Source organism: Acipenser ruthenus, chromosome 5 (assembly GCF_902713425.1).
Source record: "Acipenser ruthenus chromosome 5, fAciRut3.2 maternal haplotype, whole genome shotgun sequence".
Classification (NCBI taxonomy): domain Eukaryota; kingdom Metazoa; phylum Chordata; class Actinopteri; order Acipenseriformes; family Acipenseridae; genus Acipenser; species Acipenser ruthenus.
The window spans coordinates 854812-868002 of NC_081193.1; the positions used below are offsets into that span (position 1 = coordinate 854812).

The 13191-nt window shown below is 42.3% G+C and overlaps 1 protein-coding gene across 5 annotated transcripts in view; it reads right to left on the bottom strand.

Moving 5' to 3' along the window:
• The window catches only part of arid1b (AT-rich interactive domain 1B), a 211836-nt gene that overhangs the window by 176431 nt on the left and 22214 nt on the right, over positions 1–13191 (bottom strand). For all 5 annotated transcript variants that reach the window (XM_059023481.1, XM_034003330.3, XM_034003332.3 and 2 more), the window contains exon 2: positions 9047–9229. In XM_059023481.1, coding sequence (XP_058879464.1) covers positions 9047–9229 — 183 coding nt within the window. The remainder of the gene's footprint in view (positions 1–9046; positions 9230–13191) is intronic.

Consider the following 13191-nt stretch of genomic DNA (forward strand, 5'->3'; position numbering starts at 1 on the left):
ATCAATGATGCAAAGAGTCACACCGGTGCAGTGCACAACGTACTTGGGGCTCCGGCTGGACTCCAGTACAATGCGTGCATACCTGTCAGGTGACAGAGTAGCAGCTATCCAAGGTCGCCTCTCCCTGTTTCGACAGCGATCACAGGTCACTCTGGTATTGTGCCAGAAACTGTTGGGTCTGATGGCCGCAGCCATATCAGCTGGGTTTACTCTGCATGCACCCACTGCAAGCGTGGCTCAATGGGTTTCACCTACATCCCAAGCGATACAGACACTATCGGCTAACGGTGTCTCGTACGTGCTTGGCAGCCCTATGCTGGTGGAGGACGACCTCTCACCTGCGTGAGGGTGTGCGGATGGTAGTGATGTTAAACCGCCAAGTGGTGACAACAGACGCCTCCAACTTGGGGGGCAGTCTGGGAAGGCAGAAGAGTCTGCGGATCCTGGTTGGACCGCTGGGCGTCCCTGCATATAAACATGCTGGTTGCAGACGGTCTCCCTTGCTCTCCACCACTTCCTCCCGGTGCTGAGGGGTACACTTGTGTTGATCCGGACGGACAACACTACAGTGGTGGCCTATGGTCCCCGGGGTTACACCGCATTGCATTCAGGCTTTTGACATGGGCTCACGGGCAACACACATCCCTGAAGTGGTGAATTGGGCAGCGGACCTTCTCTCGTGGGAAGGTCTGTATCCGTCGGAGTGGCGACTCCACCCTCAGGTGGTAGAACGCATTTGGGAACGATTCAGGAAGGCGCAGGTCGATCTCTTCACCTCGGCGGAGTCTTCACACTGCCCCCTGTGGTACTCCCTTCACCGCTTAGGCGATCATAAACAACTAATCCATTGATGTGTTAGTTGGGAGACCGTGGGAGGAGTTAAGTTTATAACTTTTTCTTTTTGTCTTGAGTCTGGTGGGTGTGTGTGTGTGTGTGTGTGTGTGTGTGTCAGTCTCCCGGAAGCCTTATGCACTGCTCTTGGGGAGAAAGCATGCACACTTTGGTGTTAGGCTATGACTATGGGGTAGGATTGATTTATGTAATAAAATATTGTGTCACCATAGATACGCGTAACCCGGTGTCAACTATAGATGACCATGCTAATGCCTACTCTCATTGAACGAGAACATTACTGGTGACTATTCTAGCGTGGTTCGTTTATTCTTTTTTTCTCTTTGGTGTTAACTCCCATTATTATTATTATTATTATTATTATTATTATTATTATTATTATTATAAGTATTAATAGGATTTGTTTGAGTCTTTGCAGTGTGATATTTATTTGTTTTACAGAGCACAGATTGTTTGGTAGTTAATAATCACTGGTGTTGCCACTACTATTCTGGTCCAATGAGTTGTTTGCCTGTTGATACTTATTAGCACTGAATTTTGTTTAAAATTACCTTTTTGCTACTAGTGGTTGCTGGCTGGTATTTAATTTTATACTCAACTACCTTGTTATATTTTACATTGTGGTGGTCTCTCTTTGTTCCTGCTCAATAGAGATTTCTGCCCTATGTAGACAAACCTGTGTTTTAAGTAATTTGTTAAATCTAAAACTAATCTCTGAAGGCGCAATACCTTCTTTGGCGTAGTCTGGCTACAGGATTTTAGTATATCCCTATAGCGAAGCTCCCTATTCTGGTCCTTGCCCGCGGGATGCTACAGAAACACATATAGCAAGGTTTTTATAGTTATTTAAAGTCTTTATTACTTGACAACAATGACATTATCCAGCACAACCCCTGCATCCCCTATCGTGCCTTATTGATTAAGCATTTCATTTCTATTATTATAAACATATTTGTCAATCTTAATGTTTTAATAGTTTCACAAATCGATGGATTTTGCATGTCCAATAAATAACTAATATAGTAATATATTTAATATAGTGTTTAAATATTTAAAAAATACACCCACCCCTCCTTATATCGCCCCTTGCTACACTGCAGATTCGGATATATATCGCGGTCCTGGAGTTGGATCCCCATTTTTACAGTCTAACTGTACATGCCTTAGCTGCAATATACATACAGTGGCTCTCAAAAGTATTCACCCCCCTTGGACTTTTCCACATTTTATTGTGTTACAACATGGAATCAAAATTGATTTAATTAGGAGTTTTTGCCACTGATCAACACAAAAAAGTCCATAATGTCAAAGTGAAAAATAAAATCTACAAATTGTTCTAAATTAATTACAAATACAAAACAGGAAATAATTGATTGCATAAGTATTCACCCCCTTGAGTCAATATTTGGTAGAGGCACCTTTGGCAGCAATTACAGCCATGAGTATTTGGAGTATCTCTACCAGCTTTGCACATCTGGACACTGCAATTTGTGCCCATTCTTCAGGCTTTTTTGTTTTTGTTCAAACCCGGGCACTGTAGTGTTTTTAATGCAATGCAGTGACTGACACATCAACGAGTTCTGCAATGTTCTGCCGATCCTTTCAAAACGGGGTCCCTTGGATTTCATCTTGGCTCCTAATCTTGTGTGTTCCACAAAGCAGCCCCAGAGTGTGTTCAGGCAGATGAAGGGAACACTGCGCGTAACTCAGCTGGTCCAATGAGCAGAGACAGAGTGTTTCTAATGTTATCACTGCACTGCACGGCTCGCTGCCAAAGCACAGGTTCCCATTTGAGAGGCATATGGATTCAGCCAAGCAGAGAGATGCTAGAACATTGCACATGACAGGGATACATGGAGCATCCAGTGCTGTGAATCAGACACTGCGCCTCCACAGCCTGCCTCTGTTCTTCTATTCTAGAACAAGCTTGTCCAGTTCATTTCCATACTGTGGGGTAGAAACTTGTGCTAAAGAATGACCCAACCAAGCTGCATCACACTTAGCTAAGCAGTTCTCCATATACTGTATAGAGAAGCACTGACACCCTCTTTTCATTTGAATGCTGTTCGGTAATAACTGTTGATTTTGGTTCGGCCCATGTGTTTAACACTGTGTAGAATCATGAAGGTTCTTGGTCCGAGTCGATCTCTGGATCTGAATCCAATTAAGCATAGCTGAATCCTTCTAAAGGAACTGGTGAAGACAAAATTGCAAAATATATCCCCTTGTGCAAAAAAACACGTACATGCTATGGCAAGTGAGAAACTGAGAAATTCAGGTACACAGAACCCTTACTTACAGCATGATCAAGACTTTCCTTTACACAAGCAGCCATTCCATGGCATTGCTGTACTGCTTCTGCAATTAACACACTATTTCCCATTGGTCTGCCAGAATAATGCATGCAGTGGCAGTCCGCATGCTGAGCCACAAGCGACATGCTGCCCTAGTGGAAGACTTCTACCACAACGGCACAAACAAACAACATTTAAATACACAAAACAAAAGTAAACACAGTTCTTGAAGCAACTGGAAACTCCGGTAAGTTTAGCGGCTTACAGAAACGACAGAAAATGTTGCGTAACTGTTAACACACTCTGTACCAGACACTTCACCTGCTGCTACCATTCAGAGTTAATCCGAGCTGTGTAGTCGTTTGCAGGCCTGCATCAGCAGGAGAATGTTCTACCAGAAAGCCAAAGAAACCGCAGGGCACGGCCCTTCAGGGGTTCAAAGAGAGGTCAGATCTGGGGGGTCTGTTCCAATAGACCCTGCAGTTGCATTGTGCACACAGCAAAAACCTTTACTGGGATGTGATTAAAAACTGCTGACAATGAATGAATGAAGTGTCCTTGGGGAGAGGTTAAACACTGAATTACTTTCATCTCCCTGGGGGTCAGCCTTATTTAAAAAACAAAGACAATGAGAGACAGTGAAAGATGTGGGATTTCTCTCATTAAATATTCAAGATGTACGTAGACTGGTTTACTGTATCATGCATTTTAATCAATGAACACAGAGGATTACCATTGCAAGTGTGATAAAGTACAGTAACTTCCACTGCAGCTACAGCAGTGAAGACATCTGAACAGATTCTTAAAGCATGTAGGTGAGCGATAAGCAGTCAGGGCACAAGTTACTGAAGCAGCACACATTTAAACAAGAGAGGTCAGGCACACGTTACTGAAGCAGCACACATTTAAACAAGAGCGGTCAGGCACACGTTACTGAAGCAGCACACATTTAAACAAGAGAGGTCAGGCACACGTTACTGAAGCAGCACACATTTAAACAAGAGCGGTCAGGCACACGTTACTGAAGCAGCACACATTTAAACAAGAGCAGTCAGGCACACGTTACTGAAGCAGCACACATTTAAACAAGAGCGGTCAGGCACACGTTACTGAAGCAGCACACATTTAAACAAGGGCGGTCAGGCACACGTTACTGAAGCAGCACACATTTAAACAAGGGCGGTCAGGCACACGTTACTGAAGCAGCACACATTTAAACAAGGGCGGTCAGGCACACGTTACTGAAGCAGCACACATTTAAACAAGAGCGGTCAGGCACACGTTACTGAAGCAGCACACATTTAAACAAGAGCGGTCAGGCACACGTTACTGAAGCAGCACACATTTAAACAAGAGCGGTCAGGCACACGTTACTGAAGCAGCACACATTTAAACAAGAGCGGTCAGGCACACGTTACTGAAGCAGCACACATTTAAACAAGAGCGGTCAGGCGCACGTTACTGAAGCAGCACACATTTAAACAAGAGCGGTCAGGCACACGTTACTGAAGCAGCACACATTTAAACAAGAGCGGTCAGGCACACGTTACTGAAGCAGCACACATTTAAACAAGAGCGGTCAGGCACACGTTACTGAAGCAGCACACATTTAAACAAGAGCGGTCAGGCACACGTTACTGAAGCAGCACACATTTAAACAAGAGCGGTCAGGGCACACGTTACTGAAGCAGCACACATTTAAACAAGAGCGGTCAGGCACACGTTACTGAAGCAGCACACATTTAAACAAGAGAGGTCAGGCACACGTTACTGAAGCAGCACACATTTAAACAAGAGAGGTCAGGCACACGTTACTGATGCATCACACATTTAAACAAGAGAGGTCAGGCACACGTTACTGAAGCAGCACACATTTAAACAAGAGAGGTCAGGCGCACGTTACTGAAGCAGCACACATTTAAACAAGAGCGGTCAGGCGCACGTTACTGAAGCAGCACACATTTAAACAAGAGCGGTCAGGCGCACGTTACTGAAGCAGCACACATTTAAACAAGGGCGGTCAGGCGCACGTTACTGAAGCAGCACACATTTAAACAAGAGCGGTCAGGCACACGTTACTGAAGCAGCACACATTTAAACAAGAGAGGTCAGGCACACGTTACTGAAGCAGCACACATTTAAACAAGAGAGGTCAGGCGCACGTTACTGAAGCAGCACACATTTAAACAAGAGAGGTCAGGCACACGTTACTGAAGCAGCACACATTTAAACAAGGGCGGTCAGGCACACGTTACTGAAGCAGCACACATTTAAACAAGAGCGGTCAGGCACACGTTACTGAAGCAGCACACATTTAAACAAGAGCGGTCAGGCACACGTTACTGAAGCAGCACACATTTAAACAAGAGAGGTCAGGCACACGTTACTGAAGCAGCACACATTTAAACAAGGGCGGTCAGGCACACGTTACTGAAGCAGCACACATTTAAACAAGAGAGGTCAGGCACACGTTACTGAAGCAGCACACATTTAAACAAGAGAGGTCAGGCACACGTTACTGAAGCAGCACACATTTAAACTGAAGCACACAATTATCATAACAGACCGTTTACATTTTCAAGACAAACTGTTTTTAAGTCGATTACCATTTCTTATGTTTCATCAAATCAATAAAAACACCAGCTGCACAAGAATTTTCATTTTCTTTGCTTTCATTACATTGTTGACTTGTTAAATCTTTGTCTCTCTTGCTTTTTGATTTGATTTTTTATTTTTCCATTGTCATGCTTCTGATCACACCATGCACTGGATTATTAACTGCAGGGTACAAAATCCTCTACAGCCGACCAGCGCGCAGCATCCAAACATTCCACTTTTAAATATTCTAGCTGCAGATTCGTAGCTCTTGGGTGTACTGTAACTTCACAGATTAATAATTCACATAAATCAACGTCTGCTGTAATTATCAATATAAAAATAAATTAAATTAAAATAACTTTGCTTACAGAAACAGGCCCACCCATCGCATTGAAACAAAGAAAGGTAAGTCTAAGGTTATTCTTAGTATTATAGTGATTTTATTTTTTAGTCAACTATACTGTTTATTGCGTGGTCTACTGAGAGCAAAAAAAAAAAATTCAGGTGGTCCACGAACAAAAAAGTTTGAGAACCACTGCATCAGACGAAAGGTTCTGTGTCAACATGCTGCAGGTATACTATTCTGAATTATTAAATAAAGCAGTTTTATTTGAGGAAAGTTGTGGAAGAATCACTCAAATATTAAAAAAGGCTGCATCTCAGATGCACAATACTACAGAATGTAATTTTCTAGCACAGTGTCTAAAAAGGATTTGTGATTTAAATGGCACCATTTATAATTTGCATATTCATAAAAAAAACACCAAGTGATTTCTGCAGAGCTTCTTTTATTAGAGCAATGTGTTTCATTTGACTGTGTGGACGGGCTTAATCAGCTTACATGAAAGACTTGCAACTTCTGCTGCCATTGCCTAGGGCAAGTTAGAATCTGTTCATATTCCAAGCAGCTGAACTCGCTATGCTTTCTCGGGTTCAAGGCAAAAGCTGCTGTCATTTCCTGAAGACAGAGGCGTAAAAACCAAGGCTTTGCAAACAGCACACTTCTGTTAGTATAACATTTGCTGCTGCTGTTTTTTTTTTCTGTTCAGACTTTATTGATTCAAGTAAAGTCAATTTATCTTGCCAAAGCACTACAGGCCCCCTATTGACTCTCTGTGCTACAGGAAAAGGAGCCACCACACTTGTATGTAGCATGGATTAGAGGGTAATGCTCAGGTGAGGCACTATAACTGTAACACAGGAAGTGACATCATAGTGTGGTTACTGTAAACATCTCGCTTCCTCCATGTCAAAGTTTAAGAAAACTCTAAAATTACACCCTTAAATACTTCAGTGCCAAATCAAAACAAAGTCCAAATCTATACAGAATTTCAACTCAAAAATGAAATGGATGAGACTGTTTGGGTTCTGCATATATTGTTTAAATTCTACACCTTCCTTGGTGCTATCTCTGGTGTCTTGAATAATTAATGCACAGTTGACAGCGTTTACTTACAAGTTCATCTGATTCCCATTAACACTCAGGGACCTTGCAGCTGCAACTTCAGCTTTGATGTTGTATATATAATCATTGCTGTCTATTTCAAATGACAGTAATATAAATAAAACTGGCCCATAAGACCACAGTAATTCTTATATATATATATATACACACACACACACAGTTGTAGTCAAAAGTTTACATACCCCAATGGAAATTCATGATTTCTAGAAATTGTTCGAAAAAAAAATATTTATAGGTAAAATCTTATGTCGCAAAAGTTTTGCTTATGTGGATGAGGGGAAAAAAAGAGTTACAAGAAATAGATGTCTTCAATTATTTATTTCAGCAATTTTTTTTTTTTTGCAAAACTCTAAAAATGCAAATTCAAAAGCATTGATACCCTGACAAGGCAAATGAAATTAATAGCTAGTTGAGGCACCTTTAGCAATAATAACCTCTTTTAAAAGATTAGGGTATTTGTCAATGAGCTTTTGTACGAATACTTTTGAAATAGCATTTTTCGAGTTTTGCAAAAAAAAAAAAAATTGCTGAAATAAATAACTGTAGACATGTATTTCTTGTAACTTTTTTCCTTATCCACAAAACCAAAACTTTTCCTACAAAACAAACATTTCCTAAAATTCTTTGTTTTCGAGGAATTATATAGAAATTATAAAAATTCCCTTGGGGTATGTAAACTTTTGACTACAACTGTGTTTGTATGTGTCATATATATATATATATATATATATATATATATATATATATATATATATATATATATATATATATATATATCACACACACACACACACACACACACACACAGTGCTCCCTCGCTATAAGGCTCTCAGTTACAACGTGCCTCGGATATAACGCTCCTACAGCACGTCCCCCAATTCCCTATACATGCAATATTTCTTCTTATTATTATTTGTTTATTTAGCAGACGCCTTTATCCAAGGCGACTTACAGAGACTCGGGTGTGTGAACTATGCATCAGCTGCAGAGTCACTTACAATTACGTCTCACCCGAAAGACGGAGCAGAAGGAGGTTAAGTGACTTGCTCAGGGTCACACAATGAGTCAGTGGCTGAGCCGGGATTTGAACCGGGGACCTTCGGTTACAAGCCCTTTTCTTTAACCACTGGACCACACAGCTTCCTACCGGTGTTGTTCAAACTGTAAACAACTTCTCAGTCTAACTTCCATTTCTGTCTCTCCCTTTTGATACAGTATCTGAACTGAAGAAAAGCTGCCCTGGCACTTCATAACACAGATATCTTATTCAGCATTTCTTTTATATCTAATTAAATATCAGGCCTATTACATGGTTATCTTTTCTAATGTATTTAGTTTTTTGCTGTGAGAGGAGCTGCAGCTTTCTCCTGGAGACGAGACGCTTCCCTTCACTTCCGTTCCGGCAGTCGAACCCGGGGCGAGGCCATTCCCTCGTCCCCTCGCCCGACCCGCTCTCCTTCTCGCACTTGGTTTGCTTGTCTGTCACTTTGAACTGAACTCCCAACTGCCGTTTAGTATTTTTAAATATTGATTGTTTTATTATTATAAAGACATCACTCTATAGTGGTATAGAATTCATATTTTGTAAGGATTCCTGTGTGAATTCCAAAGTTGGCTTGAAAGACTACATGAAATACAGTACATACACTAAACTACAGTTTATACCCCACAGATACCCTGATGTATAAAACCTGAGATGGGACAGGGTTGTCATTTAGGGTCACAGTGACTGGTGGCCTATTTTACTAATGTTAGCACTAATCAGGACCAACTCAGTTTGATAAAAACACACACACACAACTGTGAATAACTTAGGGAAAGAAAGGAAGTGAGCTACCTGTTGTTGTGGGTACTGCATTCCGCCCATTCCTTCCTGGTTCCCGCCCTGCATTCCCATTGGGTATCTGTGGGGAGGAGGGGATGTGTATGGCTGGCCTGAATAGGACCCGCTCTGCTGCTGTGAATAGGGGTTGCTGTTCATCCCATACAGCTGGTTTCGCTTCATCACCATTGGATTGGTCTGCACGACAAGAAAAAAACATGGATATGATGTTAATATTCAGTACAGTCCTTGGTACTTAATGTGTTATGCATTTTTCACTATTGTTTTATGCATTTTTTTTTCTTTACTGTATAGCACGTATTATGCATTTCTCTCTATTTAAAGTATTATGGATTTTCTTGTTGTTACTGCATCTTGTAAAGCACTTTGTGATTGTGGTCCACTATGAAAGGCACTATGTAAAATAAAGATTAATTGATTGATTGACTGGTAGTGTTGCAATTAAAGTTCTTTATTATGGAAGGGCTCAGGTGCACACAGTGTACTCTGTGCAGGTTGATTTCCAGTGTGTGGAAGGGCTCAGGTGCACACAGTGTACTCGGTGCAGGTTGATTTCCAGTGTGTGGAAGGGCTCAGGTGTACAGTGTACTCAGTGCAGGTTGATTTCCAGTGTGTGGAAGGGCTCAGGTGCACACAGTATACTCGGTGCAGGTTGATTTCCAGTGTGTGGAAGGGCTCAGGTGCACACAGTGTACTCGGTGCAGGTTGATTTCCAGTGTGTGGAAGGGCTCAGGTGCACACAGTGTACTCGGTGCAGGTTGATTTCCAGTGTGTGGAAGGGCTCAGGTGCACACAGTGTACTCGGTGCAGGTTGATTTCCAGTGTGTGGAAGGGCTCAGGTGTACAGTGTACTCAGTGCAGGTTGATTTCCAGTGTGTGGAAGGGCTCAGGTGCACACAGTGTACTCGGTGCAGGTTGATTTCCAGTGTGTGGAAGGGCTCAGGTGCACACAGTGTACTCGGTGCAGGTTGATTTCCAGTGTGTGGAAGGGCTCAGGTGTACAGTGTACTCAGTGCAGGTTGATTTCCAGTGTGTGGAAGGGCTCAGGTGCACACAGTGTACTCGGTGCAGGTTGATTTCCAGTGTGTGGAAGGGCTCAGGTGCACACAGTGTACTCGGTGCAGGTTGATTTCCAGTGTGTGGAAGGGCTCAGGTGTACAGTGTACTCAGTGCAGGTTGATTTCCAGTGTGTGGAAGGGCTCAGGTGCACACAGTGTACTCGGTGCAGGTTGATTTCCAGTGTGTGGAAGGGCTCAGGTGCACACAGTGTACTCGGTGCAGGTTGATTTCCAGTGTGTGGAAGGGCTCAGGTGCACACAGTGTACTCGGTGCAGGTTGATTTCCAGTGTGTGGAAGGGCTCAGGTGTACAGTGTACTCAGTGCAGGTTGATTTCCAGTGTGTGGAAGGGCTCAGGTGTACACAGTGTACTCGGTGCAGGTTGATTTCCAGTGTGTGGAAGGGCTCAGGTGCACAGTGTACTCAGTGCAGGTTGATTTCAAGTGTGTGGAAGGGCTCAGGTGCACAGTGTACTCGGTGCAGGTTGATTTCCAGTGTGTGGAAGGGCTCAGGTGCACATAGTGTACTCGGTGGAGGTTGATTTCCAGTGTGTGGAAGGGCTCAGGTGTATGCAGTGTACTCAGTGCATTGTAAAGTTTTAACTTAAAATCCCTTGATTTAAATTCAACATTTTTCACAATATATCCAAGCATCTTGTTGGTCTTTTATATAGTTTCCACACATTGTCTAGATGAAGACATTTCTGAGTCAGCATAAACTCCTTGGTCTTTTTCATAGATTCCTTCTTCAATTTCAGTATCTCCCATGATATTTATAATGCACATTTTTATTGCCTGCATGCAGTGCCTTACACTTTTCTCTATTAAATGTCATTTGCCATGTGTCTGCCCAGTTCTGAATGCTGTCTAGATCATTTTGAATAACCTTTGCTGCTGCAGCAGTGTTTGCCACTCCTCCTATTTTTGTGTCATCTGCAAATTTAACAAGTTTGCTTTGACAGGGTGTGAAGCTCACTGATTCAATGTTGGTATTATGGTAGTGTGTGTGTTGTTTGACAGGGTGTGAAGCTCACTGATTCAATGTTGGTATTATGGTAGTGTGAGTGTTGTTTGACAGGGTGTGAAGCTCATTGATTCAATGCTGGTATTATGGTAGTGTGTGTGTTGTTTGACAGGGTGTGAAGCTCATTGATTCAATGCTGGTATTATGGTAGTGTGTGTGTTGTTTGACAGGGTGTGAAGCTCACTGATTCAATGTTGGTATTATGGTAGTGTGTGTGTTGTTTGACAGGGTGTGAAGCTCACTGATTCAATGTTGGTATTATGGTAGTGTGTGTGTTGTTTGACAGGGTGTGAAGCTCACTGATTCAATGTTGGTATTATGGTAGTGTGTGTGTTGTTTGACAGGGTGTGAAGCTCACTGATTCAATGTTGGTATTATGGTAGTGTGAGTGTTGTTTGACAGGGTGTGAAGCTCATTGATTCAATGCTGGTATTATGGTAGTGTGTGTGTTGTTTGACAGGGTGTGAAGCTCATTGATTCAATGCTGGTATTATGGTAGTGTGTGTGTTGTTTGACAGGGTGTGAAGCTCATTGATTCAATGTTGGTATTATGGTAGTGTGTGTGTTGTTTGACAGGGTGTGAAGCTCATTGATTCAATGTTGGTATTATGGTAGTGTGAGTGTTGTTTGACAGGGTGTGAAGCTCATTGATTCAATGCTGGTATTATGGTAGTGTGCGTGTTGTTTGACAGGATGTGAAGCTCATTGATTCAATGCTGGTATTATGGTAGTGTGTGTGTTGTTTGACAGGGTGTGAAGCTCACTGATTCAATGTTGGTATTATGGTAGTGAGTGTTGTTTGACAGGGTGTGAAGCTCACTGATTCAATGTTGGTATTATGGTAGTGTGTGTGTTGTTTGACAGGGTGTGAAGCTCACTGATTCAATGTTGGTATTATGGTAGTGTGAGTGTTGTCTGACAGGGTGTGAAGCTCACTGATTCAATGCTGGTATTATGGTAGTGTGTGTGTTGTTTGACAGGGTGTGAAGCTCATTGATTCAATGTTGGTATTATGGTAGTGTGTGTGTTGTTTGACAGGGTGTGAAGCTCACTGATTCAATGTTGGTATTATGGTAGTGTGTGTGTTGTTTGACAGGGTGTGAAGCTCACTGATTCAATGCTGGTATTATGGTAGTGAGTGTGTTGTTTGACAGGGTGTGAAGCTCACTGATTCAATGTTGGTATTATGGTAGTGTGAGTGTTGTTTGACAGGATGTGAAGCTCATTGATTCAATGTTGGTATTATGGTAGTGTGAGTGTTGTTTGACAGGGTGTGAAGCTCATTGATTCAATGTTGGTATTATGGTAGTGTGAGTGTTGTTTGACAGGGTGTGAAGCTCATTGATTCAATGTTGGTATTATGGTAGTGTGAGTGTTGTTTGACAGGGTGTGAAGCTCATTGATTCAATGTTGGTATTATGGTAGTGTGCGTGTTGTTTGACAGGGTGTGAAGCTCACTGATTCAATGTTGGTATTATGGTAGTGTGTGTGTTGTTTGACAGGGTGTGAAGCTCATTGATTCAATGCTGGTATTATGGTAGTGTGTGTGTTGTTTGACAGGGTGTGAAGCTCACTGATTCAATGTTGGTATTATGGTAGTGTGAGTGTTGTTTGACAGGGTGTGAAGCTCACTGATTCAATGTTGGTATTATGGTAGTGTGTGTGTTGTTTGACAGGGTGTGAAGCTCATTGATTCAATGTTGGTATTATGGTAGTGAGTGTGTTGTTTGACAGGATGTGAAGCTCACTGATTCAATGTTGGTATTATGGTAGTGTGAGTGTTGTTTGACAGGGTGTGAAGCTCACTGATTCAATGTTGGTATTATGGTAGTGTGTGTTGTTTGACAGGGTGTGAAGCTCACTGATTCAATGCTGGTATTATGGTGGTGTGAGTGTCATGGGACAGGGTGTGAAGCTCACTGATTCAATGCTGGTATTATGGTAGTGTGAGTGTTGTTTGACAGGGTGTGAAGCTCACTGATTCAATGATGGTATTATGGTGGTGTGAGTGTTGTTTGACAGGGTGTGAAGCTCACTGATTCAATGCTGGTATTATGGT